The sequence below is a fragment of the Capricornis sumatraensis genome, chromosome 4 (assembly GCF_032405125.1).
Source record: "Capricornis sumatraensis isolate serow.1 chromosome 4, serow.2, whole genome shotgun sequence".
In the NCBI taxonomy this organism is placed as follows: domain Eukaryota; kingdom Metazoa; phylum Chordata; class Mammalia; order Artiodactyla; family Bovidae; genus Capricornis; species Capricornis sumatraensis.
In genome coordinates, this window is record NC_091072.1 from 74,878,575 (window position 1) to 74,905,884 (window position 27,310).

The 27,310-nt window shown below is 46.4% G+C and overlaps 1 protein-coding gene across 3 annotated transcripts in view; it reads left to right on the forward strand.

Annotated features, from left to right (window-relative positions):
- The first annotated feature begins 890 nt into the window (after positions 1 to 890).
- FMNL3 (formin like 3) overlaps positions 891 to 27,310 on the forward strand; it is a 52,300-nt gene continuing 25,880 nt past the window's right edge. For all 3 annotated transcript variants that reach the window (XM_068971677.1, XM_068971678.1, XM_068971679.1), the window contains exon 1: positions 891 to 1,214. In XM_068971677.1, the coding sequence (XP_068827778.1) occupies positions 1,089 to 1,214 (126 nt within the window). In that variant the 5' untranslated portion in view covers positions 891 to 1,088. The remainder of the gene's footprint in view (positions 1,215 to 27,310) is intronic.

A 27,310-nucleotide genomic window follows, 5' to 3' on the forward strand; every position in this document is an offset into this window, starting at 1 on the left:
CAAGAAAAAGCCTGGGTCATGGGGACCTCCTGGGACAGGCATGAAATTCCGCTCTACATAGACTCAGAACAGCGGAACGTAAAGTTCCCATAATGGGGTGCTAGCACTTGAAGAGGGATATAGTCTCGGCTGGCAGAAACAACAGATGTCCGTCACATAAATGATGACCCACCCAGCAGACCTCGGCCAGAACAGCATTGTCCTGCCTCTCCTTTTTCACATCCAATCAGATCAACCTCTGAACGTTGGTAAGGTCCTCGTCTCCTCTTAACTGCCTTTTCACCTGTCAGTTACGGTATTTCCCTATCCGTGAATGGTTCAAATATGATCTCCCTTATCTTGACTCTTTAACAGATGTGGTCTCTCTCCCACTTCTGAGCATCCTACTTGTTTCTACTTCTCTTGTAGTTATTTTTTCACACTGTGCCCTATATCTTACTTATTTGTGTACGTTATGAGCTGTTGTGGAAAAGGGCCGCTTCCCGCGCCCAAGCCGACACACCTCAAGCCCTCAGCAACTGCGGTGATTAGATACGCACCAGTGCCGCCAGGGCGCGCCAAGTGCCAGGCGCAAGGCCTCCGGGACCGAGTCGCGGGAAGCGGGGGCCAGGAGGCGCTGTGATTGGCAGTTGCTGCAGTCAATCGGGCGCAGGCGGGGGCGGGGCGGGGCGGGGCGCCAGGGAGGCCCGTGGGCGAGAGGCGGGGTCTGCATGAATGGGGCGCGCGGCGCGCGGCTGCAGTCGGAGCTCGGGGGGGAAGCAAGAGTCCCGGCCTGGAGTGGGTGGGAGGAAGCGAAGTGTTGGGGGGAGGGAAAGAGCGCGGGGGGCGGGGAGGGGCAGCGCCGGGGCGGCGCGCTGAGAGCGGCGAGGCGGCGGGTGTGAGTGAGAGCCGTGGCCGCGGTGCTTGTCGCTGCGGTGCCGCTGTCCGCTGCACCGCCTCCTGTCGGACCCCGAGGAGCCCCCGACCCGGCGGAGGAGTAGGGACTGGGGTAGCTGGCACTGAGGGAAGAGCTGGGTCCGAGCGGCCGAGCCCAGGACTCCCGGGCGTGGAGGTGGGGGGGCTGAGGCCCCCGAGGGGGCCCCGCCGCGATGGGCAACCTGGAGAGCGCCGAGGGGGGCCCGGGCGAGCCCCCCTCTGTCTCGCTCCTGCCGCCGCCTGGCAAGATGCCGATGCCGGAGCCCTGTGAGCTGGAAGAGAGGTTCGCCTTGGTGCTGGTGAGAGCCGATCCTGTCCCTTCCCCCTCCTACCGCTCCCCCCAACCCCCACGCCCCGATCTCAGCGCCCCGGGTGGGACTTCGCCCGGATTCCTCGGTCCGGCCCACCCCTTCAGTAAGGGCCCCCGATGGCTCTCGACTACCAGCGCCTTCTCAGGCGCTGAGCAGCCCCGTCTGGGACCTCCCGAGCGAACCCTCTACCTCTGGGCACTTAGGAGGAGGGGTCCCTAACCCGGGACCGCCCCAGTATCCAGAGTTCTTCCTCTTCCCTCCCTCTTCTGCCGCCCTTCGCACTTCTCCCCACTTCCTTGACAGTCTCCCCAGATCCCTGGGATTCTCATTTCTAAAACTTTGGCGGGAGAGGGGGAATTCAGAAGCTCCGGGCCGGCCCATTCCTCATCCTCAGTCCGGGTTCTCTGACTGGGGAGACCGCCTCTCTTGTTAACATGGAGGCTTTCCAGGGAGTGGGTCCTACTCCCAGCCCAGACCAGATGTTTAGGGGAGAGGAGGGGGAACGGAGAGGGGCTGGCAGCTCGTGAAGGGGGTGGAATGAAGAGTGATGCCATTCTACTTATTTTCAGAACGGCCTTCAGGCATCCTGCAAAGTTAAAGTGGGTTTGCCTAAAAGGACTGAACATGTGGATAAACCATTTCATTAGTGTATTTTTCCAATTGAAACAATACACAAACCATTCTGCCTCCCCCACAACCCCCCCCTTTTTATGTTAAGCCCTGGTGGTTGGTTTTTGTTTTGTGCCTGTGCTTCTTTTTAGTCTTTCTGTAGGTTCCTAAGTGATCTGCATAAGTGAGGTTTTAGGGCTGACTTTGGGACCCTCCTTTGATGTGGGGATTGGACATTGATGTTAATGGCTGTCTGGAACCAGAAGATCTGATCGATATCACTGAGATGGAGACAGAGAATATGTTGGAGCTAAAAATGAAATTTTGGAGAAAGTGAACTAGGTGATGGAACATTTGCTAACAGAGGTAAATCTTAGAGAAACTTGGGGAAATAGTTCTCAGTTGCTCCAAGAACTCTCTTAGAGGCAGTGCCAATGTTGCCTTTATTGTTACTGTGGCCAGAAAGGCTGACTTTGCCTTTGCCTGTGAGGAGGGATAAGTTGTGGACTTAGCAGCCTTATTGGATTTCATCTGCTTTAGAATAGGCAGATTAGATCTGTTGGCATCAGTGAAGCTGTCTAGAGATCCTGGCCTCTCTAATGGTGGAGAGCCTGACATCAGCCCATTGGCACCGTAGCGGGATCAGAGAGGGTCCACGGGGTTCCAAAGGGAAGCTGGCACCTCTCTTGCCCATCAGCTCTGTGAAGGGCCTGAGGGATCTGAGCCACACATCCTGTGACCCTCTGCATTTCCCCTAGCCTCCTCAGGAGGATGGGGTGAGTCAGTGATTACTAATGTGCTGTGGCCATCTCAGAGGCTGAGGAGGAGAGCCTGGGACTTGGTGCCCTTGAGAACAGAGCTCAACTGTTGGGGAAAAGAGTAGGAGGGAATCTGCACTCCAGTAAGGGTGTGAAAACCCCCATCGAGTGGCATGAGGTAGCTACAGAACTGGAGAGAAAGGGCTGTTGAAAGGTGGACTGATGCGGGACTGCCTTAGGTAGGGGCTACCAGGCTGGTTTTTGTGAAAGCGCAAAACCAGAATTGGTCATGTCCTCTTTGGAGTTTGGTTGACACGTTTGTTTAGTTGGCAGGTTAATGGCTTAATATTCACAAAATGTACAAGGTATCCTGATTACTAGCCAGCAAGCTCAGGTCAAGCCAGAGACCTGACCACCCACTTGCAAGCCTTCCTTTCTGTATAAAGTTTTGATTTGTTTCCTTGTTGCTTTTGTTTTGATCTTTCTGCTGCTGATGGGGAGTTGGGACAGGGCAGGCCGGGGGCTAGTTGAATTTTACCTCATTTTTCCATTTTTCATGCTTTCTTGGAGATTTCAGTTCTTCTTGGGGGCTCTTAAAGATCCCTCTTTCCTCTGTTCCTAAAATATGCCATCCTTTGGGAACTCCATTGGCTGTTTGACCCTGGAACAGGCTCAGGTGTATTTCCTAACAGTGAGGATAAGCTTAGTAGAGTAGAAAAGGCAGGGGCTCTGATTTAGCAATTGTCTTAACCTCTCTGAGCCTAGATTTTTTTCATCTGTACAATGGGGGAAATGATTCCCATCCTGGTGGGATTTTGAGAATTAAGTGAGGTATGTATATAAAGTGCTTAGCACCAGGTACTCAATATAGATTTGTTTCTTTTTTCGGTTGTGTGACAGGTTGCTCCTTTTTCACCATTTTCTTTCCCAGATTGTCAGCCTCACTGTGATTGACGTGGTTTATGAAAAAGTTATTTGTTGGTTTTGCTGAGGTGACGCGCTGGTGTCCTGGGTAATCATATGCATTTTCAAGTCAAAATGGGCTCATATATGGCTCCTCACAATCTCCAGTTAGAAAAGTATTTGACCTCCAGCAGGTTACTTAATCTCTGTAAGTCCCAGGTTCCTCTTATAAATGAGGATAGTAATAGTATTTCCTACATGAGGTTATTGTGTAAATTTAACAAAACTAGAAGTTAAGTCCTTAGTTAGCATAGTCTGGCATCTACTTTATGCTCAGTAAATAGTAGTTTTTAAATGTGTAACTCTCAGCTATGACTCAGATTTGAGAGCACTTGTATTCCCAGAAAAGTATTTTCAGTTCAGAAATCTGATGAAACCAGTTACCCCATTATGTGTAGCCAGTCCCAGGATATGCTGCTGCTGTCACACGGAGGGCTTCCCCAGTCCCAATATATCTATGGAAACTCCTCCCCCCCCCCCGAAAAACACCCTGGCTGGGGAAGTTGTATCACTGCTGAGTCAAGACCACAGGCTCCCCGCTTTTTGGTACAGACACATGATCTGACCCACAATCTCTCAGCTGAGGTTGGAGAACTGAGGTCTGAAGCCATGAGGTGATTTGTGCAGGAATTGTTCCCAAGAGTGCTGCCCCAGTCTGTTGCCCTCACCTGGGGCTTTCCTCCTGGTGTGCTGAGATGCTGCCCTTCTCTCTGGAGGCAGCTGACATCCCAGATGGATCCCCTCTGGCTGGATCAGCTTCCACCGTTTATTCTGTGTACAGTACAAACAGTATTATTTTCTAGATGTGCCTTCATATTAAAAAGGCTGTGAAGCTGCTATGTTACACTGTTTTCTTGGGATCCTTCCTTACCCCATGTCTTGACAGCAGCCCCTATTCTGTTGAGGACTGAGAGTTAAGGATGGGCAGTTATTGGAGCTCCTCTTTATTAACATCAGGATGAGAGCTGATCTCTGGTCTGGTAAACCCCCCTTCTGTGTTTTGATCCTGGTTGGATTACTACCCAATCTTGGTTGCTCAGAAGCTAGTATGCTGGCCAGTGCTGGCGTAGAGAGGGGAGACAGCGAGCTTTAATGGTCTTAAAAGGATAGCTTTTCTTGTTTGCACCCTGATTTTTCTATTTGCTGGCTTATTACAGATTTGAGATGAAGTCTAAAGGTTCTGATGCCAGAAAAAACCCTGGATATCCCACAAGAAGAGGCTCTCAGGGCATGAGGGTGGGGCTGTGTGACAGCCTGTCCCTGCCATGGCCTCCTTTCACAGTTCCCTGGTGATGACTGATGACTTGGGGTTTTGCTATAAGTGTAGCATTGATGTGGGAGCTAAACTGGCCTGGGTGCTAGTTGTCAAGAGACTTTGAGAGGCCTCCTTTGACATAGAAAGGGGCTGGGAAAAACAGACTAAATATCAAGTTCCAAATCGCCATGGTGGAAATGTTTTTCCCAGCCTTGGGGATTGTGGTGAATTAGTTCAGGCTGGGATAGGACATGGGGGAGGGAAAAGGCTCTTGACAGCAGCTCTGGCCAGAGGAACCCCCTTGTTAAGAGACCCCACTGAGAAGACCCTAGGCCGCAGAGAGGAGCCTAATTCCTAGACTTTTCCCTGTGACCCTGCGTTAGATTGGGGAGGTGTAGGGCTGGGTGGGAGAGGGATGGAACTGATGCAGTGGACTCCTTGTGATTTGAGGATGTTTTCATTGCTCGTAGGGAGATTCAACCTTTTTTTTCTCTTTTCTCTTAAAGTAATACTCATTCTCTAAAAAAAAAGTTTGGGCAATTTATAATTTAGATTCAAGGAAAAAGTCCATATTTTCTCCATTCCTTTAGCAAATGGAGGCATGTGTTCTAAAACTCTTCATATTTGTTTCTCTGTGTAGAGTTTTATATCAATACAGTGTTGTGATAGGAGTGTGTGGGTATACATACACATATTTATCCAATGGCTTTTTTTTTATTTGCTTTTGTTATTTCAGTAGTTTTCCCAGGCTAGTCACTGTAAACATTTTTAAATGCTTGCACAGTGGTCCATCAAGTGAATGTACTATTGTTAACTCTGCTCCTATTGTTGGACATTTAGTTGTTTGCTTCTGTTTGCCGGCATAAACAGTGTTGTGATGAATATCTTGGTGCACACTTTTAACAGTTAGAGTTTTCCTTGGGATAGAAACCCAAAATTGAACTTGCCAGATTGTAGGATATAATGTTTTTCAGGTCCTAAATATGTATTTCCAAATGATTTTTTTAAAAACAGAGATTAATGCATGTAAGTGTCTTTAAAGGGAGGGAGGAGGGTTGAGAATAGCTTCTTTTCTCCAGATTATGAAAATAAAACACTTTTTAAGCAAATTTAGAAATAAAAGTTTGTAAAGTATAAAATACATTAAAAATATAAAGAAGAGAATTAAAATCACCTATAATCTCTCCATTTACTTTTAACATTTTGATGTACTTATATTTTAACAATTAGTCATACTGTGCATGTTGTTTTGTAAGTTGATTTTTAATTTGACTATTTTAATCATTTTTTCATTTGTTTATTCTTCAGTATCGTGATTTCATATCCGCAGAGTATTCCATAATATAGTATTTTATTAATGCCTTATATTTCTTCTGCCGCTCCTTTTTGTTACTATAATTAACACTGTGATGAATTTTCTGTGCATAAATATTTGTGTGCATCTCTATTTCCTTGGGATAAATTGCTGGAAGAGAAGTTACTGGATCAAAGGCCTTTGAGAAATATGCCTTCTGAAAAGGTTGTACCAGTTGGCTTTTCCACTGACAATGTGTCTCCTTTCTCGATAAGCTAATCATTACTGAATGGTTTAGCTTTAAGTACTTTTGCCAATTTAATTAGCCAATATCTTGTAGTATCTTGTAGTATTAGTAGTAGCTTGTTCTAATTTGCATTTCTTTGAACATTTCCTCATAAATGTTTTGGCCATCTTTTATATGTGTTCTTAGTTCTCTGTTGGGGATTTTATTATGTATACATATTTCTGTGTGAAAAGATGTATACACTTTCCACACTTTCATTATAAAATACTTTGCATGTATGAAAGAGCATATATAACTATAATGTAAGATTAAAATAACAATAAAATGGGTACTAGTATATCCGCTGGGGGAGTTCTTAGAATTGCTTCTTGCCGCTTAATTTCTTCTATTCTGCTTTTTTATCTGGGGTGAGAAAGCCCTTTAGCTCAGGACCTGCGGGATCTGTGGCTGCAGCTGGGGCGGTCCAGGTGGCAGCCGCACCAGTGCTTCATGGCTGTGTCTGTGGGGAAACAACCGCTGCAGCTGGTGAGAGCAGGAACTGGCTGTGGTGGAAATAGCTAATCTTCAGTGAAGTGAAAAAAGCAGCCAAGGTGGAGAGGAAATGAGACCACAGATCCTCCCCTGCCCCTGGGGTTGCCTGGGAAGGCTGGTCGGAGCCAGGGCCCCCGCTCTGTGGCCGAAGCGGAAGAATCTGCCCCGAGCTGAGTGCAGTCGGCTCAGGGACAGCGGCGCTGGCCGCCTGAAGCCAGCGTGTGATCTGGTCAGCCAGGCTGCTCCCCTCCTTTCCGGGGAAATGTTTCTCCCAAGTCGGAGCTGAGTTGAAGCAGTGCCAGGGAAAGGCCGGGGGTTCATTCCAGTTCGGAAATGCTCTTCAGAAAGAGGAAGGACCTTTTTCTTTGAAGATAAGAGAGGGTGCTGTCTCCACACAGCCCCCACTCCCCGCTTCTTGCCGCGTACTTGAGAGTCCCCTCTGTGGACAGCACCGTATGGAAACGTAGGGTATTAAGGCTGTCATCCACGAAGAAGAAGGTTCCGGAATAGAGATGAACTAGGCAGCTAGAATTCCCATCTCCAGTCTCTCTTTGCCTCCCTCGGCAGAGCCACATTTTTATATCTTGTTTTCCTTGCACGGGAGGATGAATCCCCCAGGAAAGATGTAAAGGTATCAGGCTGCCCCTTGTCCTTGAGATACTCTGGTTGTCTTCGCCTCCCACCCTCCTCTATACTTCAGTTTTCATCTTTCTGAATCCTCTTCCCGGAGTCTCTTATGCTTTCTGTCTCCCATCATTTCACAACAAAATTGTGGGTTGGGAGTTTGTGTGTTGGGTAGAGGAGGACCTGAATAGGTTTTGGGCGAACAGTTTTCCCCACTCCCTTCACTAATATGCATATTCTTCTCAGTTTATGAAGTACTTTGAGGTACTTGAAGGGTGTTCTAAGTAATATTCAGAACCACAAGAGGAGAGCAGAATTATTTGACTACTTTTGCAAGTAGAGGAAGGATTTAGGCTGTTGAATACCCATGAAGGTTCAGTTCTTGTCCTCATCTCTTTCCTTGTTCCCTCCTTATACCACCTTCTCCCCTTCTCCCAGGTTATTCCCAGGGCTGCCTGGGCTGATAGTCCTGCCTCTGGGTCCCTGAAAACACCAAGGAGGAAGTGATGCACTTTCCTCCTCCCCTGCTCGCTCATTTCCACTCAGATCTAGACCAGAGAGTGTCATAGCCCTCCTCCTATCCTCAGCCCCTCTCTAAGGAAGAGCAGGGCCTGAGCCTGGTGTTTGGGTACTTTCAGAGATGGTTATCTAGTTTTACGAACTATCTACAGTTTAGAGCAGAGTTAGTTTCCTGTCATTTTTTGCCAGCTTCCTTGCAAGGAGCTGGGAAGCCAGCCCCTAGATCCTCCCAGTATTTCCCATGAAGCCTTAAAAAACATGGATATTTTGAAAGAGAAAGCACCAGTTTTGGAATCAGCTTGATAGCCTTTTTTCTCCCCCCAACTGATGACCATTGGCAAAGTCTATAACTTTTCTGATTCAGTCTCATCTTTATGAAATGATTATAACTACTTTACGAGGTTTTGAAGATGTTTAAAAAGGACAACATAGTGAAAATACTGTATAATCTGTAAAGGTTCTACAGTTAACTGTTTGTGGCATATACATTACCCGCTGTATACCACCTCTTAATGTGGTTTTCAGATGGGGGAGGTATTGTCCCAGGGGGAGTTTTTGGTAAGTAAGGATATTTTGGTATCACACTGACTAGGAGAGATGGGGTGGCTTTTGACATTTAGTGCCCAACTAAATGCCTAAGTGCCCCACTAAGTGCCCGACTAGGAATATTAAACATCCCACAGTGTTTGGGTCAGTCCCACACAATAAAGAATGATCCTACCCAAAATGCTAATAGCACTTCTGCTGAGAATTACCTTCTGTTGATTTGTACCTCGCTGTTTTGTGATCCAGTTGGGGATGAAGCTTTAAGGGCGGTAAAAGTCAAGGCAGAGCAACAGTGTTTGGTTTTTCTCATGGTTTTCCCGTTTCCTGGTACACCTTCAGGGAAGAGCTGGACCTCCATCTTTTTATTACCTCTGTCCATAGGTTTAGGGGCGGGTTCCCTGGTTCCTTCTGTACTGTGAGTTCTGTCATACAACTTGTCAAGGAGCAATTTGGGGTACACATTTCACTGTTGACCTTCACTAACCCCGTTAGCTCCTCAAGCCAGGGGACGTATTCTTTTAGGTTGGGAATATGTTTAAGAGCTCTTTAAACCGTGTTTCTGGATCTTTTGAGTAAAGGACCCTTTTAAAAATCCGCTTAAATCTGTGACTCCTGATTCTAGTCATGCACACAGCCCTTTAGGGTTTTAAACCCATTCTTGGGTCTGCTAGGGAACCCCTGGCTTTGAGCCTAGAGGAATAGGAAGGGAGACGAGGAGAAGCCACTGTAGGAGCTCCTTCATACAGACAGTACTCAGTATTTTTATAAGAGGAAGGGAGTCATTTATCAGTTCAGATAAAAGGATGCCTCTGTTAGTGGATCCAAAAAGAGAGCGTGTTGAAACGTGGTTGACTGCCATTCAGAGGGAGATATTCTGGTCCCTGGAGATCTTAACTTTGACTAGGGATACTCTGTGGTGAGGTCTGCCCCTTTGAGCCAGACCTTCGACCTCCAGGAACATCCAGGTAGGGATGGCAGGATGTACTTTGACAAGCCAGGGGAACCAGGGGCATCCTTGCAGTGAGGCCCTAAGGTTAGGTCATCTCCCTATGTTTGGAGGTATTACCTGCCCAAACTGCAGCTCTCTCCCACAGGCCTAAGGTCTCTGGGGAAATCCAGGCGGTTGTGGCTTCCCTGGGCATGCCTTAAAGGGGATTTTTGACATACAGTTTCTAGCATTTACTTCCTTTTGCTTTCTACCTTACCAAGAAAAACAAAAAAGACCTTTGCTTTTATTGACTACTCAGAATATTTCATACCAAAATTTTGTGAAGAAAAATTCAGATCTTTGGAGGGCTTTATTTATTATGAAAAAAAAAAATTTTTTTTCAGGACAGCGTTAAGAATGACTTTTCTGGGTGGAGTCTCCCATTTCATCCTTATAGGAGTGGCTCGGTTTCTGCTCCACCAAATGCCTAGACTTAACTCGTATTGCTTAAGGAAATAATTCAACATTTGTTGGGTATATGCCACATACTTTTACACGAATTATCTCATTAGATGTGGCAGTTATTTTATGTCTGTTGTAGAGGTGATGAAACCAGGACTCAGAGGAGTTAACTGACCTGGAGAAGGTCTCAGCTTAAATGTCACTTAGAGAAGGCTTAAGTAAAAATTTTTGTTTAGATATTTTGGTTCATGCTAAAAGGATTTGATAGAAATACAGCTTCTAAAAGATGCTCATACAGATTTTAAAGAACAGAGAAAATTTTTCTGGAAGAATACAAATAATGAATACCTGTGAAGGGAAGGAATCATAATAGTAAGAACAGGAAAGTCAAAGGGAATTTAGGTTTATATATTATGTTGACATTTCTTACACTCAGACGGTAAAGCATCTGTCTACAATGCGGGAGACCCGGGTTCAATCCCTGGGTTGGGAAAATCCCCTGGAGAAGGAAATGGCAATCCACTCTAGGACTATTGCCTGGAAAATCCCATGGACAGAGGAGCCTGGTAGGCTACAGTCCACGGGGTCGCAAAGAGTCGGACACGACTGAGCGACTTCACTCCACTTCTTACAAGGAGAATGTATTTATGTGTTAGTTATACAATTAAAAGTTAAAGAAAAAAATTTAATCTCATTAGAAATCAAAGAAATGAACATGTCAATGATACACTTGTATACTAATCATCAGGGCAAAATTTTAAAGACTGACAGCATCTGTGGTTGTCATTGGGCTCCCCTGATGGTTCAAATGGTAAAGAATCTGCCTGCAACACAGGAGACCCAGGTTTGATCCCTGGGTCGGGAAGATCCCCTAGAAAAAGGAATGGCTGCCCACTTCCATATTCTTGCCTGGAGAATTCCATGGACACAGGAGCCTGGTGGGCTACAGTTCATGGGGTCACAAAGAGTCAGACACAACTGAGTGACTAACACAACGACATGATTGTCACTAATAGTACATTAATGCACCGTTAGGGGTAGTGTAATTTGGTACAGACATTTTAGAAGATATTTTGTAGGGTCTACTGGTTTCATATGTGCATGCCCTTTAACTTGGTCATCTCATATCTAGGAAGCTGTCTTACAGAATTGTTTATGCATGTGCATGAAGGTGCACGGAAAAGATCCTCAGGACAGCATTGTTTACAGTAAACATCTGGGAGAAACCTGATTGTCCATTTCCTGTCCATATCTATTCCTTTACCGTTCATCTGGTTGCTTCAGGCAAATACTGGGAGTTATCCTTCGTTTTTCCTTCTGCTTTCTCCATACCGTCTATTACCCTGCCAGTTCCATCTCCGAAAATATGTCTCAGATCTACCATTCTATCTCTACTGCCTCAGTCCAAGCCAGTATCAACTCTGACTTGTATTACATCCAACAAATTGGCCTCCTGATTTCTTCCACTGTCCCTTTCTCCATCCTCACATCCATTTTCCACAAAGCAGCCAAATTTGAACTGTAAGTCAAATAGCATCATTTCCTGCCTAGAGATCTTTTTTAATGGTTTCCTTCTTGAAGGAAAAAACAGCAAACTCCTGGCTTTGGCCCCTAAGAGTACATTATTTTGGGTCCTGCTGGCTTCCTTAACCTTACTCGCCTTCCGGATTGCTAGCCTCCACATTAGCCTTCCTTGAGTTAGGACAAGTTCCTTCCTTGTCTCAGGGCCTTTGCACAAGCTGTTTCCTCTCCAGGAATGTCTTGTCCTTGGATTTTCAGATGGTTCAATCTAGTTTACGTTTCAGGGCTCAGTTTTTATAATATCACCTCTCAGAGAGGCCTCTCTTCCTTATTATTCTCTATCTTAGCATCCTATTAACTTCTTTTGTATCATTTTCTAGTTTAAAATTCTTTGTTTAATTGTTTATTATCTGTCTCCCCAGACTGTTGATTCCATGAGGGTAGAGACTTTCTGTATGCTTCTCACTGTCCACCCCAATACCTGGGACTGGGTAGGCCCTCAATAAATGGTTGTGGCTGATGGGAATCTCCAAGATATTTGTGTGTGTGTAAATATAATAGTCTAAAAGGGGAATTAAAAGAAGACTATATATTATGCTTTATAAAGCAACATGTTTGTATGTAAATGTATGGAAAAAAAGGCCTGGAACAATCAGTACCAAGCTGTGGGTTCCTGTGGTTACCTGTGGAGGGGGATGGATAGAGTTGGGGACCAAACAGTAATTCCTTTTTTATTCTATAAGCTTTTGAGTTGATTAATTTTTTAAGCTACACACATCCACATATTTGTTCCTCCTTTAAGGGAAAAAGAGGAATAAAAATAGGGGAGGAAGATTCAACTTTTGCTGCAAAAAAGAAAGCTCCTGTCTCTCACTCTGCACTGATCCAAAAGAAGAGAGCAGGAGGGAGAAAGGACACCACTGGGGTCATTCCCTGCTCTGTACTGAGCTTGACACTAGTTTTCATAGTAGGAAGAATCCTAAGAGATGCCCTTATGCCCTGAGGCTATATTTTAAATTCATAAATGTAGGCACAATCTTGGTCTGCCAGACACCGGCAGGTTGTGTATTTTTAGCCTCTTTCATTTCTAGGCTATTGAAAGCTGTACCTCCAGCCTCAGCAGAGCTTTAGCAGATGAAGTTAGCAAAGAGAATAAACATGAGCTCTGGGCTTCACTGCAGCTAAGCTTCTCAAAGATAAGTCAGTTCAACAGCTGGGAACTGACTTAGGAAACTATGTTCTCTAGATTCTAGTCTCCCAGAAACACGAATAGCTCATCATTTTCACAGCTAATGTTTGTTGTGTGCTAATGGTAGGCTGGTCACCTGGCAGACACTTTATACACATTATCTCACTTAATCTCCACAACTTTATGAAGTAGTTATTATCTCCATTTTATAGATGAGGAAATGGAGATCCAAGAAGGCTGAATATCTCACGTAGGTTCACACAGCTGGTAGGTGGTGAAGTCAGAATTTGAATCCAAGCAGTTTGACTCCAAAACCCACATCCTTAACCACAATCTCCTTCTCTTTCTGGGGTCAGCACCTCCCTCACCTTCAATATTGTTTTGGTGGGGATTGTGTACATTACGGCAGAAATCAGGGGAAGTAGGACAAGTCATCTTTTGCTGAGAGGTGTGGTGGGAAGGTCTGTGCTTCAGAATCCCAGCCAGGCTTGGGTTTGAATCCCAGCTATCCCATAGGACATTCACTGTCCAACAAATGTTTCCTTCTTCATTTACTCTGTCCAGTGATACCACTGGGTATACAGTGGTGAAAAACAAATATTGCCTCTGCCTTCATGGAGTTTATGGGAATGTAGATATTAAATGAATAAGTACTTAATTACAAATCATATGTCCTTGGAAGGCAAAGAACAGGTTGTTAGGAGAGAATGTAACCAACACGCTCCTCTAAATGAAGGCCAGAGGCAGCCTTGGAATCTATGAGAGACTTTCTACGTTCATCTAATTTTCCTTCCTTTCTTGCTTTACTAAGAAAATAGGTCTTAGGTGCCCACTGTATATACAACACTTTCTTGAGTGCTTTGGAGAATACCAAAAAATAGAAGACAAAAAATAGAAAGACAAAATATGCATTTAGAACTGTACTTTGAATGACTAGAGAATTAAAACAAATGCATGTCCTCAGGTTATCTGTGAGGTTCTCTGTATGCCTCAGTTATTTTATCCACAATGTGGGGTGACTATTTGTCTTGCCTAGTCACATGTTTTTTGAGAAGACCAAATGAGATCATGAGGTGATGAGGGGCCACATAGCTCCAAGCACAGAAGGACTAGAGGGTTAGGGAAGGATTAGCATGGCCTAGGATTGCTAATCAGGCAGTGCTCTCAGAAGGACGTGGACTTGAAGTCAGGTCTTCAAGGGGACAGGTGTGGATTAGGAGAGAGGAAGCGGAAGGCTAGAGCAGAATGGGAGGGGAATAAAGAGGAGGAATGAGCCAGATCTATGAAGGGCAGCCAGGAGACCCACCTGTCAGGGTAGAAGATCCTAGTTCTAGACACAGACATGAGCTTGGATCAGAACAGTTGGCCAGTTCACAGAGAGTTTGGTCTGAAGAGCGCCTGATTGTTAGAAAAGGCTCTGGGGGCCTTCCTGCCCAGAGTTTCAGAGGGGAATAGAGATTCGTTGATAAGTGGTTCCTGGCCATTCATGGTCTTGCTTGTAACAATGAATGATTGAAATATACAAGAAAACAAAAAAACCCGCTCAGTCCTTACAGGTTAGAGAATTCTAATAATTTGATTTAAGTACAACTGGATGGAAAATGATCCCAAATGTCACCCCTGAATTGCAGAAGTCTAAGGGCTGTGAGAATTAGACTGTGAAGAAAGCTGAGTGCCGAAAAATTGATGCTTTTGAACTGTAGTTTTGGAGAAGACTCTTGAGAGTCCCTTGGACTGCAAGGAGATCCAGCCAGTCCATTCTAAAGGAGATCAGTCCTGGGTGTTCTTTGGAAGGAATGCTGCTAAAGCTGAAACTCCAGTACTTTGGCCACCTCATGCGAAGAGTTGACTCATTGGAAAAGACTCTGATGCTGGGAGGGATTGAGGGTAGGAGGAAAAGGGGATGACAGAGGATGAGATGGCTGGATGGCATCACTTGATGCCATGGATGTGATGGTCGTGAGTTTGAGTGAACTCTGGGAGTTGGTGATGGACAGGGAGGCCTGGCGTGCTGCGATTCATGGGGTCACAAAGAGTCGGATACGACTGAGCACCTGAACTGAACTGAATTGAAGGGCTTCCCTGATGGCTTAGACGGTAAAGAATCTGCCTGCAATGCAAGTTACCCAGGTTCAATCCCTGGGTCAGGAAGATCCCCTGGAGGAGGAAATGACAACCCACTCCAGTGGAGAATTCCTTGGACAGAGGAGCCTGGAGGGCTACGTACAGCCTGTGGGGTCACAAAGAATCGGACACAGCTGAACAATGAACACTTTCACTTTCAAAAAATATAGATGCTTCTATTTCTAGTCACCAAGTTTAGGGCTAATTCTTGCCTTTGCCAAACTTATCTTGCCTTCCTTTAAAGTGGAATGTGGTCGTGTACTAAATAATTTATATAATTAACAATACCTTGTTATGTTAGGTGTTCATTTCATACTACTCATTACATAGTGTCCAGTGCGTGTGTTCTCCTTTTTGCTTGCTAGCGTTTTCTTGTACACTGTATTAGGGTGGGGGGCAGTGGGATGGCCCCCTCTCCCAGCTAGTCACCCAGGCTGGACACCTGGGGCTCACTCTTGGCTGCTGCTCCTCTTGCCTTCTCTCTGTGTACCACCACCGCCGTAGCTGGTCCTCATCTCTTGCCTGGTCTGCTGTAGTAGACTCCTTAGGGGTCTCTCTACTCCAGTCTTGCAGACCCAGCCCCACCTGTCTACTACTCCCGCCCCCATTCATCTTCACAGCCATATATAAAGATCTGAGTGGTAGGTTTTCTAAGAAAAGAGAGTAAACCTTGGGATGGGAGAGAACTTTGCACATCCGAGTAACTGAAGGAATGCCAGATTGGTCAACAAGGATGCTAAAGAGACGTCAGGGATTGTAGAAGAAAGGTGACCAGGGCTCAGGTCATGGAAACTTATCAGCCTTGATAAGGAGTTTGGGGAGTGACCCGATGTGTTGTATAGTGTGAAGAGTTCACTGTCACTGCTGTGTGGAGAGTCCCGGAATCTGGCTTTCCTCTGGGCAGCCTGTTGGCCTGAGTGAGACCAGGCTCCTCAGTCAGCTCTGCCCAGCAGGGTGATCGAGCCCTCTGCTCTTTCAGGTTTGACTGGTGTCCAGCCCTCTTTCCTATATCCACCTCAGGCCAGAAAGGGCAGTGCCTCTGCTAGGCTGGCCCCAGTGTTTGGCGTGCCTGCCCATGGCCTGAGCCTATAATTTGGTGGGTTGGCTGGTTACAAAAATAAAAAGTGCGACCTATAACTAAAGCTGAGTGGATTCAGTAAAGAGGGAGCTTTTAATTTGCAGAGCTCCTGGGCTGTGTTTAACTGGAAGAGAAATGTGTCTCCTCCCTAGGCACTGCTCCATTTTCTCCCTGGAGTACCTGCTCTGGGTGAGTTAGGGTTTGTGGGCCTGGTGGGGTGAGCTTTAGGGAGATATTTGCAAGGGATGTTAGGGTCCAACAACAGGTTTGATGGGGCTTCCTGGGAGGCTGGCATTATTCAGTTGCCTCTCAAATAATCCAGTGGGAGGCACGTATTTTTTCATTTTAATAAGTGATACATTAAAAAAAAATTTTATTTAGCTGCACCTGGCCTTAGTTGTGACATGTGAGAGGCACATGGACTCTTGTGGCTTTGTTTCCCTGTGGCATGTGGGGTCTTAGTTCTCCAACCAGGGATCAAACCCATGTCCCTGCATTGGCAGGCAGATTCTTAGCCACTGGACTACTATGGAAGTTCTAAAAGTAGAATTTTTAAATGTCTGATTGTGTGACCACTCATTTATTCACTCAACACAAATGTATTGAGTGTTAGCATTTTAGACATTAGGGGTCCCACAGTGAAGAAGAGACAGAGGGACTTGGCCCATGGATGTCATATTGTTGGTGGGGCAGTGATCAACACATACACAGGTCTGTATGGAATGCTGAGTAGGCATAAGTGCCATGAAGAAAAAGAAGCTAAAGGGGTAGAGAGGAAGAGCAGTAATATTTTAGCAAAGTGGCAGTGTGGGGAGTTGAAGTACAAGAGAAAAGTGAAATAGTGAAGACAACTCTCTGTGGACTCTGGATCCCAGCTCCTGAGAGTCCCCCAGGGCAGGGGGTCCCTGGGCAGCACAGCCCGTCTGGGCAGGGTCCGGTCCATGCTGCTCATCCAGGGGCTTGGCTGGTTCCTAGCCCCAGGTGGGCCCAGTCAGAGCCTGTGGTTGCCTCTTCCTGGCTCCACTTGTCAGAACTGTCTGCAGGGCCGGGCAGGGTGCTGATTAACCGTAAATAGATACTTGTCTTTTCAGGGCTCCTCAAGCCTGATTCTCTTAAGATTTCCTGAAGTCATTGTGTGTTCTTGGCTAGAGGAGGGCTAAGGAGTCTGGCCTGGAAAGCTATAAGCGGTGTTGGGGTTCCTTCAGCCTGGGGCTGCTGCCCAACCAGGCCTTTTTTTCAGGACCCTGGGGCTCCACGGATTTGGAATTGAATCCCAGCTCTGCCATTTATTAGCTCCATGACCTTGGGCCAGTGCTGTAACTTCCTTGAGCCTCAGTTTCTGTGTTTGTCTAATCAGGATAAGAGTACTTGGCTTCTAGGGATTTTAGGAGACTTAAATAACATTTAAGGGTCCAGGGCAGTGTCTGGCGTGGTGGGTGCTCAGTACATTTTAAGTAGAAATATTATTCTCAGTCCACCAACCTCTTCAAGTCAGGGCTGCTAAATCGCTTCAGTTGTGTCCGACTCTTCGCATCCCCATGGACTGTAGCCCACCAGGCTCCTCCATGGGATTCTCCAGGCAAGAATACTGGAATGGGTTGTTGTCGCCCTTCTCCAGGGATCGTCCCGACCCAGGGGTCAAACCAGTGTCTTTTATGTCTCCTGCTTTGGCAAGTGGGTTCTTTACCACTAGCAACACCTGGGAAGCCCTCAAGTCAGGGATCTGGTATTTATTGAGAAATACGGATTGTTGTTGATGGGTAAGAGGCTGGTTCTATGTGCCTCAAACTTGTAAAATCACTGAATTGCATGGCACACATTAATCACCTTGCTTTCCTTCTTGATGTTGTTGGCCTTGTCATGACCTCTCCACAGGCCTTAGGACCTCTAGGAACCAATGTAGCCCTTGGCCTATCCTTTAGCACCTTTCATCTCTAGTGTAGCCATGGAAGGAACTTGAAGAGGCTTGAAGGCATTTACCAAGGCTAAAATAGCCAGCCTAGGCCTACTGAGGTCCAGACCTGTGCTCCTGGGACTGTACTGAACTCTGGGATGATGGTGGCTCATTTGCAGACTGAAGGGGTCACAGACTCCCTTTCTTCTCAAAACCTGCCTCAGAATGATGCCCAGATAATGTTCTAGAACAGATGGATGAGAGATAGCTAAGTGGGAAAGAGCATCTTTGTTTGAATCTTCTGTGTCCAGAGTATGCTTAGGCCCCTTTGGACAGATTTCTGGTTTATGGTTGTGGTTATTTTGTTTTCACTTGCTGCTCAGCAGAATCAGCATCACACAAACACTCATTATCCTCAGCCCGTTGGCAGTCAGGGCACTTGGTAAATCCCTTGTAAAGTGCTCACGTCTGCAGATTATTTTCTGATGCATCTGGCATGAGTTCCAGATTGATGGTCCAATAGCAGCTATAAATTGCTCCCTTTGGGCTTGCCTAATTACTGCTGGCATCGTGGGTGAGTAAGGGATTAAGAGTCTCTTCTGCATTTATGGGGCAGCAGGTCCTGGTGAGCTCCCAAAGCATTTATCTGTCGTTTCCCCAGAATACCCTTGTTAAAAGTTGGGAGCAAAACCTCAGGAGTTGAAGGGTCGACGGCTAGACAGTGTCTGGTGGCATTAGACTTCTCGGTTGGTTCCCTCCAGGAATTGTAAAGAAACCATCTAGTATTTGTTGCCTGTGGATGACTGTAGAGAAATGTCAGGGTGGTGTCACAGTGTTATAAAACACTGCTGGCTGCTTCTGATTGTCTCAGAGGCAAGAGGGCAGACAGGCTACTCCGGCCTTATCCCGCCACGGCTAGGTAAAGAGTCACTCAGTACTCTGGAGGGCTTCTGAGGCTGTGAAGGTGTCATCTTCCCTGCATGGAGACGAAGAAGAGAGAGGAATGCTATACCAGTGCTCAAGAGCCTCCTCAGGGCAGTGTGGTGTTCATTCACTCAGCAAGCATTTACTAAGCACTTAGGATTGTGTTAAGTGCCAGAGAAATAAAGATGACCGAGCCAGTGTCTGCCCCCAGGAGTTCAGTCTGAAGGGGAAGACAAACACATTAACATCTAATTGCAGACTTCAGCTTGGGAAGTGCAACTGTGTAGAAAGGCAGGAGCAGCTGGGCAGCGCAGAACAGGGCTTGGGGAATGCTGCCTGTAGGAGGAAATCTGTGCTGGCTAAAAGGATAATTAGGAGCTGGAGAGAAGTGTGGAGGAGAAAGCATTCCGGGTAGAGGGGCAGCGTCCGGGCGAGACAGAGCGTAATGTGCTCAGAGAATCCTTCTGGAGCTGCTCGGGGCTTTTGGAGAATAAGGTGTGTAAGGCAGACAGTGGTGAAAGGACTTTGACTGTTCTGTGGATGGGCTTCCCTGGTGTCTCAGACAATAAAGGATTTGCCTGCAATGCAGGAGACTTGGGTTCAATCCCTGGGTTGGGAAGATCCTCTGGAGGAGGACATGGCAACCCACTCTGGTACTCTTGATGGGAGAATCTCATGGACAGAGGAGCCTGGCAGGCTACAGTCCATGGGGTTGCAAAGAGTCGGTCACAACTGAGCGACTAAGCACAGCACAGCGGATGAACCGCACGTCGTGCTTTTGGTAGGAGGGTGGCACGGTCAAGTTTTGAGGTGTCAGTGTGGCAGCCATGGGAGGGGAATCAGTTGGAGGTCAACAGCCAAGTGGATGCCTGACAGTGTGGTGATGCTGGTGGCAGCCCTAACTAGGGCTGGTTTGCGTGGTTGAGACTCAACAAATAGTTTAAAAGGTTAAATTTAGGGAGCTTGATGGATCAAATTTGATATTGGAAAGGTGGAGATAAGCAGGAAAGGAGGAATTCCGGATGGCACTCAGATTTCTAGCTTGAGATAGAAATGCATATTTGAGACAGTCATTGGTGTCTTCCCAGGTGGTGCTAGTGGTAAAGAACCCTCCTGCCAATGCAGGAAACATAAGACATGTGGGTTGCGGGTTTGATTCCTGAGTTGGGAAGATCCCCTGGAGGAGGGCACGGCAACCCACTCGAGTATTCTTGCCTGGAGAATCCCATGGACAGAGGAGCCTGGCGGGCTACAGTCCATGGGGGCGCACAGAGTCGAACACAACTGAAGCGACTCAGCGTGCACGGCGTCTATGGGTCAAATAAAATTTGGGGCTTAAACATTCTCATGCCTCTCTCTATATTCCCATAGACAGCACAGCCGTTTAGTGTGTCTGGGAGGGACAACTCCAGGGACTTCTGCAAAGTCACAAGCGGAGAAACAAAGTTGTGGAGAAAAGTAGTTAGCTGAGGGGACCGAAAACAGAGATTTGTGGTTAATCAAACCTCAGCTTTGCAGACCGCAGGTTTAACCTGAGGAAGTCAGGAGACAACGGGGAAGCGAGGGACTTGAGATAAGGTGGAACGCTAAAAACAACTTTCTTTGAAAAATCTCATTCAAAAGATCACTCAGCAGAGCACCTTAGTCAGTCAGTGACTCAATTCTTTCTCCCCAAACTCTGGTCCCAGCTTTCCTATGAATCCTCTGGGTGGCCATTGGTATTTTCAGTCTTTCAAAGGGGTGCGTGTGCACCTGCTCTAACCTAGAAAATCAGTAAACATGTAAGTAAATATATTTAACCTATATTGTTCAGCTGCATGTATAGACTCTGTCTTTTGTGTATTTTAAAGTACTGTGAAATTATGTTTTATGTATGGGCTTAGAAGCTGTCTTTGAATCACCTGCAACTCCTGGAGTTGCTCATCCCAGTTACCATTTATAGAGCCCTTCTCCTGGGCCAGGCCACATGCAAAATACTTTCCGTTCATTCATCCCTTCACTGAATTCTTGTAGGAGGTAGAGATTGTGATTCACATTTTATAGATGAAGAAACTGAAGTTCAGAGAAGTCTAGTAACCTTCCCACTGTCTCATGAAAAGTACCAGGACTCAAATCTAGGTTCTCCCTGTTCCAAAGCCCATGCTGTTATTTATAGATGGCTCTGAATGTTTAAAATGCCATTCAGATATGAAGGAATTGTCACTGGTGGTATCCAAGAGGGAGTTCCGGTGGCTTTCTGCTCTGCATGGTGTCCCTCTTCCTGTGAGACAGAAGCCTTGAACTTCAGGTGTCCGGCACACATACCTCGTTCAGCTAGTTTCACCCAGTCTTGCTGGACAGGGAAGCACTGTTTAATGATCAACCAAAGTCAGACAAATCCAGGTGGGCCTTTCCAAGTTAGAAATGGAGATTTGATTTCTTTGAAAGGAGATGGCAAGATATGGCAGAAAAAGGCATGTCCTGTCAAAAGTTCTGTTAGAGGCCACATATCTGGGTGTGAATCTCGGTTCTGCCTCATTCAGTATGACTTCAAGGCAGTTGGTCTCAGATTCTTAATTCTCTCACCAGTTAAACAGGCAGAACACCACGTAACCTCCATGGGTTACTGAGAGCAGTGACAAAGTGCCTGGCATGTAACAGACGCTCAGTAATGTTTTCCTCCCCATCTGTGGCCCTGAGTGATTATGACACCTAGAATGCCAGACTTCGAGAGAAGCAGACAAGATTCAGAGTCTCTCTGGGTCAAGGGGTGGGAACTCTTAGGAGGCTGCCTCTAAACAGGTGTTGTTTTTTTTTTTTTTTTTCTGGCTGGAAGATCAAATGAGATACAAAAAAGCTGTGACACTCAAAAATGGGGTAGGGGGTGTGGGCAGTCATGACCCCTGTGTCAAGCTCTGGCCTTAACAAGTATGAGGGAGGGACAATGTTGGGAAGGTAGGTTGTAGATCAAGAGCAGACTGGGGTCTTTATGTTTCCTCCCCAAAGAGGCGAGGTGTTCCGAGGCACTGAGACGGACCCCCATTTGAGAGCAACTGGAAAAGCCAGGAGGGATCAAAGACTTGTAGTGTCTCTCCCCAGCTGATATGACTGGTGCTGGGCCTCAGTTTGTCCTTCCATAAGGCAGGAGCCATGCCTCTCCCACGTGTAGTCTGGATGTAGGAAGGGATTCATTAGGTTTTATGACTTCATGATAAGCTTCTGGATTTATAATGAGACTCCTGGAAATCCAGACCCAGTGGTACTGGGTGGGGCGGAGTGCTGTCCCCAGCCGGCCACGTGGGCAACTCACAACACCTATTGGGCTTCTTCTATATGTCAGATTGTCTAGGAACATGTGAGATCAAGGAAAAGTCCATGCCCTCAGGAAGCTTACAGTCTAGTTCAAGAAATAATACAGAATGTGAAAGATGAGTAGTAATATGGGAGTGAAATTTTTTTTTTCATGAAATCTTACAATTAAAAGATCTAGCATAGTGCTCAGACCAAAGTAGATATTTATAAGCCATACTCTTTCCTTTTTTGGGTAAACATATAAGAGTTATTGCCAGACAAAACAAGACTTCAGTTGGCACAGTGTATGGTGCCTTGAAGACACTAAAGGGATGATGGAGTGTAATTGTGGATGGGAAGCGAGGGCAGTAGCCCTGCAGAAGTTCAAGGCACGGAGTGTGCAGAGGTCTGGGTTGTTTGAAGGGGGCTTCATGTGGCACCTTGATCATATTAATCCTGAAGGATGCATACAATCTGAAAAGGTTTAGAGAAAGGCTAAAACAATTGGTTGTCTCAGAGGAGGCATTGTGTGAGGATACAAAGTCAGGGTCAAACCTGGGTTCAAACCCCGACTCCATCATGTACTAGCTGTGTGACCTTGGGCAAGTTCCTTGGCCTGCCTTTCCGAGCTTTTGTTTCCTCACTTGTAAAATAGGAATGATTTTGGTCCTAACTCCATAGGCTAGTTGTGAGAATTAAATGAAATAATTTATATAGAGTTCTTATTTCAGTTTTGTCAATAAATATTATCAGCTTTTGTCATTATTCCGTTTTTCATTTTAATAGTAGTGTCATTAGTATCCTAGTCATGCCCAGTGATTTACCTTAGTTCCTGGGACCTGTGTCATCTGGCCATTCCCTGCCTGCTGTAATTTCCTCAAATATGCTTTTGTTCCGTTATTGCAGATCACTTGGAGACTCCTGGACTTTTTATGGTGTTTTGTACTTCTGTGTACTTGCAAATGCCATGTCCTTGCCTAGAATATCACCATCTTCCCCTGCTTCATTGCTTTTGCCCAACTTCTTCCTGCTTGATGTTTTAAGAGTAAATCCTATAGCATTTCTTCCAGGAAGCGTTACTTGACTGCTCTGTTCCATTGCCTCCCTGGGATCCCACGGTGCCACATGCTGCTGTTTGACAGCAGTACGGTGTGTACCCGTCCCTGGCTTGCTGATCTACCTTGCCCTCTGGATATAAGCTTTCTGAATGTAGGGATCCTACCTTATTTATTTTTATATTTCCAGCTCCTAGCTTAGTGACTGGCATATAGTTATTTTCTGCTAATTGTTGAATAAGAAATCCAAGCCAAAAGCAAAAAACCAAGAAGAACACAGCTAACTTTATGTGTAACATTTATTACCTAGTTCTGATTTAAATGCTTTATGTATACTAACTTATTTAATTGTCATACCAACCTTAAGAAGTAGGTACTATTTGTACCTCCATTTTACAGATGAGGAAACTGAGGCTCATAGAAATTAAATAACTCTTCCAAGGCCACACTAGTAAGTGGTGGAACCAAAATTCATACTAGGGCAGTGTAGCTCCTCATTCTGTGGTTTAGCCACTCTTTGAGATTTGTGATATTTATTGAACACCCAAGAAAAAGCGAAGAGACATTAGCTGTGCATCACAACTCCATGAACACATGCTAAAAGCATTAGGGAATGTGTGAAGACACTTTTAGGGGAGAGTATAAACCTTCCCACTCTTACTTATGACAGATTTGCTAGAGAAGGTGGAATTTCTCTTTTTGTGAATTGGATGAGGGCCATGGCTGGCGGCTGGGAAGGAGATGATCTCTGAGGATGATGGAGGAGAAATCTTAGGGAATGGATAAAGAGTATATGTCTGGGGAAATTCAATTTGCTCAATCTTTATTGAGCACCTACTGCAGTGATCAACAAGCTGGTGATGATGATGCCTGTGCTCAGGAGCTTGTGGTCTAGCGGACTTTAAGATGCGTCTGGTTAGACAATCAGTCAGTGGAGTGTCTTAGACTTATAACATGAACTGAAAGACAGAGTTGAAACCCAATGAGAAGTGGGAATTTGCTGTGGGAGAAGCAACATATAAGGAAAGTGATTTGGGCTGTAGCTCATAATGCAGATTATAAGACCAGAAATAGCAAGGACAATTGTGAGAAGTTGGATAATCCCCTCCAAAAATAACCAGGGACTGAACAAAGGACTTGGTGATGGATGCGGTAGTAGCAGGATCAATCAGTTATTTATTAAGTACCTGTGCATGATTCAGAGAAGGATAAGGCATGACCCCTCCCCTCCAGTAGCTGTATTCTAGTTGAAATAAAGGAAACACACACATGAAAATGCACTATATGACCTCATTCAGTTTGTGTTGAGATCCACAGTATCAGTGACCAGGTATTTTCTTTCTCTTTGCTTCACTCATCTGGATTTCATTTCTAAGGTCACCTCATTTTCCAGAATAGCTGCTGAAGTTCCAGTTATTGTCTCTGCATTCCAGGCAGCTGGAAGCAGAAAGAAAAAAAGGTATACTCCCTCCCTTTAATGATACTGCTCAGAAGTTATACACACTACTTCTGTTCACAAACCACATGGTCACATAGCCACATCTGAATGCTAGGAAAGATGAGAAATATATTAATTCTTTGTATTACAAAAAATTTTTTTTTACTGAAGTTGATTTACAATGTGTTAATCTCTGCTGTACAGCAGAGTGACTCAGTTATACACATATATACATTCTTTTTATATTCTTTATTGAATTTAGTTCCCTGTGCTATTCAGTAGGACCTTGTTTATAGAAATGTATTAACTCTGGGTTGCTAAGTGCTCAGCTAAGCATTGGAGGTTCATTAATAAGGAAGGTGAGAAGAGGCTGAGGACAACAAGCAGGTCTCCGCTTTATCATTCTTCACATATAATTATGCTTTGGAGCTCAGAAGAGGGACTGAGCTATGTTGAGTAGTCACAGAGTTGGATTTCGAGTCCAGTGGTAATAGGCAGGGATTCAGAAGATTGCGGAGACATAAGTTACAAGTGAATCCTATGACTAGAGTAGCTGCTCCTAGAGAACGCAGGAGACAATTAGCTGGTCAGAGATGCTGCGGCCAACCTGGAAAAAGTCTTAGCTCTGAAGCTCTTTCTTATCTAAGATGCTGAGAACAGTCAGCCAAGGAGTTTAGGCTTTTTTGTGTAAATGGTAAAGAGTCAGGGATTTCTGAACTGAAAAGAAGCATAATGTATCTTATGTGTTAGGAAGTTTGGAAATTCCATCCACATGCAGGCTGGAAGCAGGGATGCCAGCTAGAAGTTTATCCCAGAAGGTCAGGCGTGTAGAAGGGCCTATCTGATGGTAGCCATGGGAGGGGGAGAAAAGGTATGGATGAGAGACCCTGGGAGGGGCACACTTGGGTCCTAGTGAGTAATGGCCTGTGGTCCGAGGAGAGAGAGGAAAATGTCTTTTGTGGGGTGTAACCCCAGAAATGTTGTGTTCTCTCTGAGGTAGCGCTGCCTAAGGGCTCCCCCTGCGGGAAGGCAGAATATGGTGAAGAGAAGGGTCAACCTTGGTTGGCTACACGGACAATGTGAGTCTGCCCCAAGATGCCTTGGCTTTGGAAAAGCCAGCGGCCCCCAGCAGAATAGTTTCCATTCTGCGTAACTGGGGAGTGTGTGGGTCTGGCTAACCACGAGGAGGGGCTGAGGAGCCAGCAGACAGATCAAGTTGCTGTGGCAGTGGTGTTTTTAAGCTGGGGCTCGGGGCCCGTAGCTAACAAGAGTTCTTCTATCCGAGATTGTATGCTTCTTGACTGAGTAGGCCAAGAGGGCGTCCTTAGCCAGGGCCAGGTTACCTGCCCAGGTTACTTGATGTCAGGTGTAAGGCGACGGCGTGGCAGAGAGTAGAGCTAGGGGGCTTTGCTGGCGCTGGGGACCTGACTGACTTCCTGCACCAGTTCAGGATCCAAGGTGGGAGTCGACCATGGTGAGGAGGAGGCCTCGGGGTACAGTTGTATTTGGATAAAGCCACCTCTTCATTTGATTGACAACGGCCTTCCAGGACCTCGCCTTTACCCGACTTCCCTGGTGTGAGTTGCGGAGCTCAGCCTGAGACATCTGGCAAATCCATCTCTTTTTCCTCCAGGCTGCTCAGGGACTTGGCCCGTAACTGCTCAGCAAGTCATTTCTGGTTATAGAGTCATCAGTGACCACAGAAACACGTTCTCCAGACAGGGCTCTGAAAGCTGGCTTTTCTCTGGTAGCTTGTCCCCAAAGTGATAGCTTCAAGCAAACAGAACCAGAAAGTCAGCTCAAAGCCGCTACATACACTTAAGTCAAGAAGCACCCACTTTTCCGATGTCTCATCATGAGGCACTGTGGTGAATTTCCCGCAAGTCTAGTCGGGCAGCTCAGGCCTCGAGGAAACCGTGTGTGTGGTGAGCTGTGTCACACGCATGAGCTCCTGTGCTGGGGCCGCACATGGAGGGAGGGGAGGAGGCGGGGGAGCTGCTCTGTTGAGGCTGTGGGATTTGGCGGCACCAGGGCTCCAGGCCTCGCATCTAGGGAGGTGACCGCTCCCGGTCCACTCCTTCCTATTCTGCGAGTGTTCACCCCACTCCATCATGGGCAGGGCTCCCCTTTCCTCCAGCCAAGTGTCATGAACTGTTCTCATGATTTCCTTTCTGCCGCAGGGCACTTCTTCTCCCAGAGCCTTTCCCAGTTGACTCGGGCTCATTCCAGGCTCTGTCTGTGTCATGTTGTCTTCTCCAAACCTGAGCTCTGAAGAGAAGGATGGGAGGGAGGAAAGCGAGGAGAGCCATCCTGAGCTTCGTCTCCTAGGTTGGCCGCAGAGCCTGGCTCGGCCTGTCTGCGGGGGCTGCGTTGAGACCTGGCTGCCGAGCCGGCCCACTTCCTCCCTGCACTACACCCGCCGGTCACAGGGCTGGGGAAGCTGTGCTTCCCATATCTGGACCTTCTTAATTTTAGCTCTTGGACCTTTGCTCAAACACTCTGATTTTTTTAATTTCCTTTTGCCAATATTGTAGTTCTGGGGGGCAGTTGGAAGAAGCTGTGCTGAAAGAGTGAGATAAACAAACAGTGACGCAGAGGCGGTGGCAGCGTAAGCACCGGGCTGGGCCTGCTGTCTGGGCGGGCCGGGTGGAGGAGGCCTCCCGCCCTGCACACTGGCCAGCTGGCTTGTGTTAAAGCGCTGGCTGAAAATAACTCTCATTGTCTGGGAGCTGCTACCGCGGCAGGGCTGGCTATGGCCGCTGAGGGGGCCGGGGTAGCAGGAATGATGCCTCCCACCTCCTTGGGCTCCTGCCCTTTGGGTGCAGCACCCAGCTGGCCACAGCTGCCCCTACTGC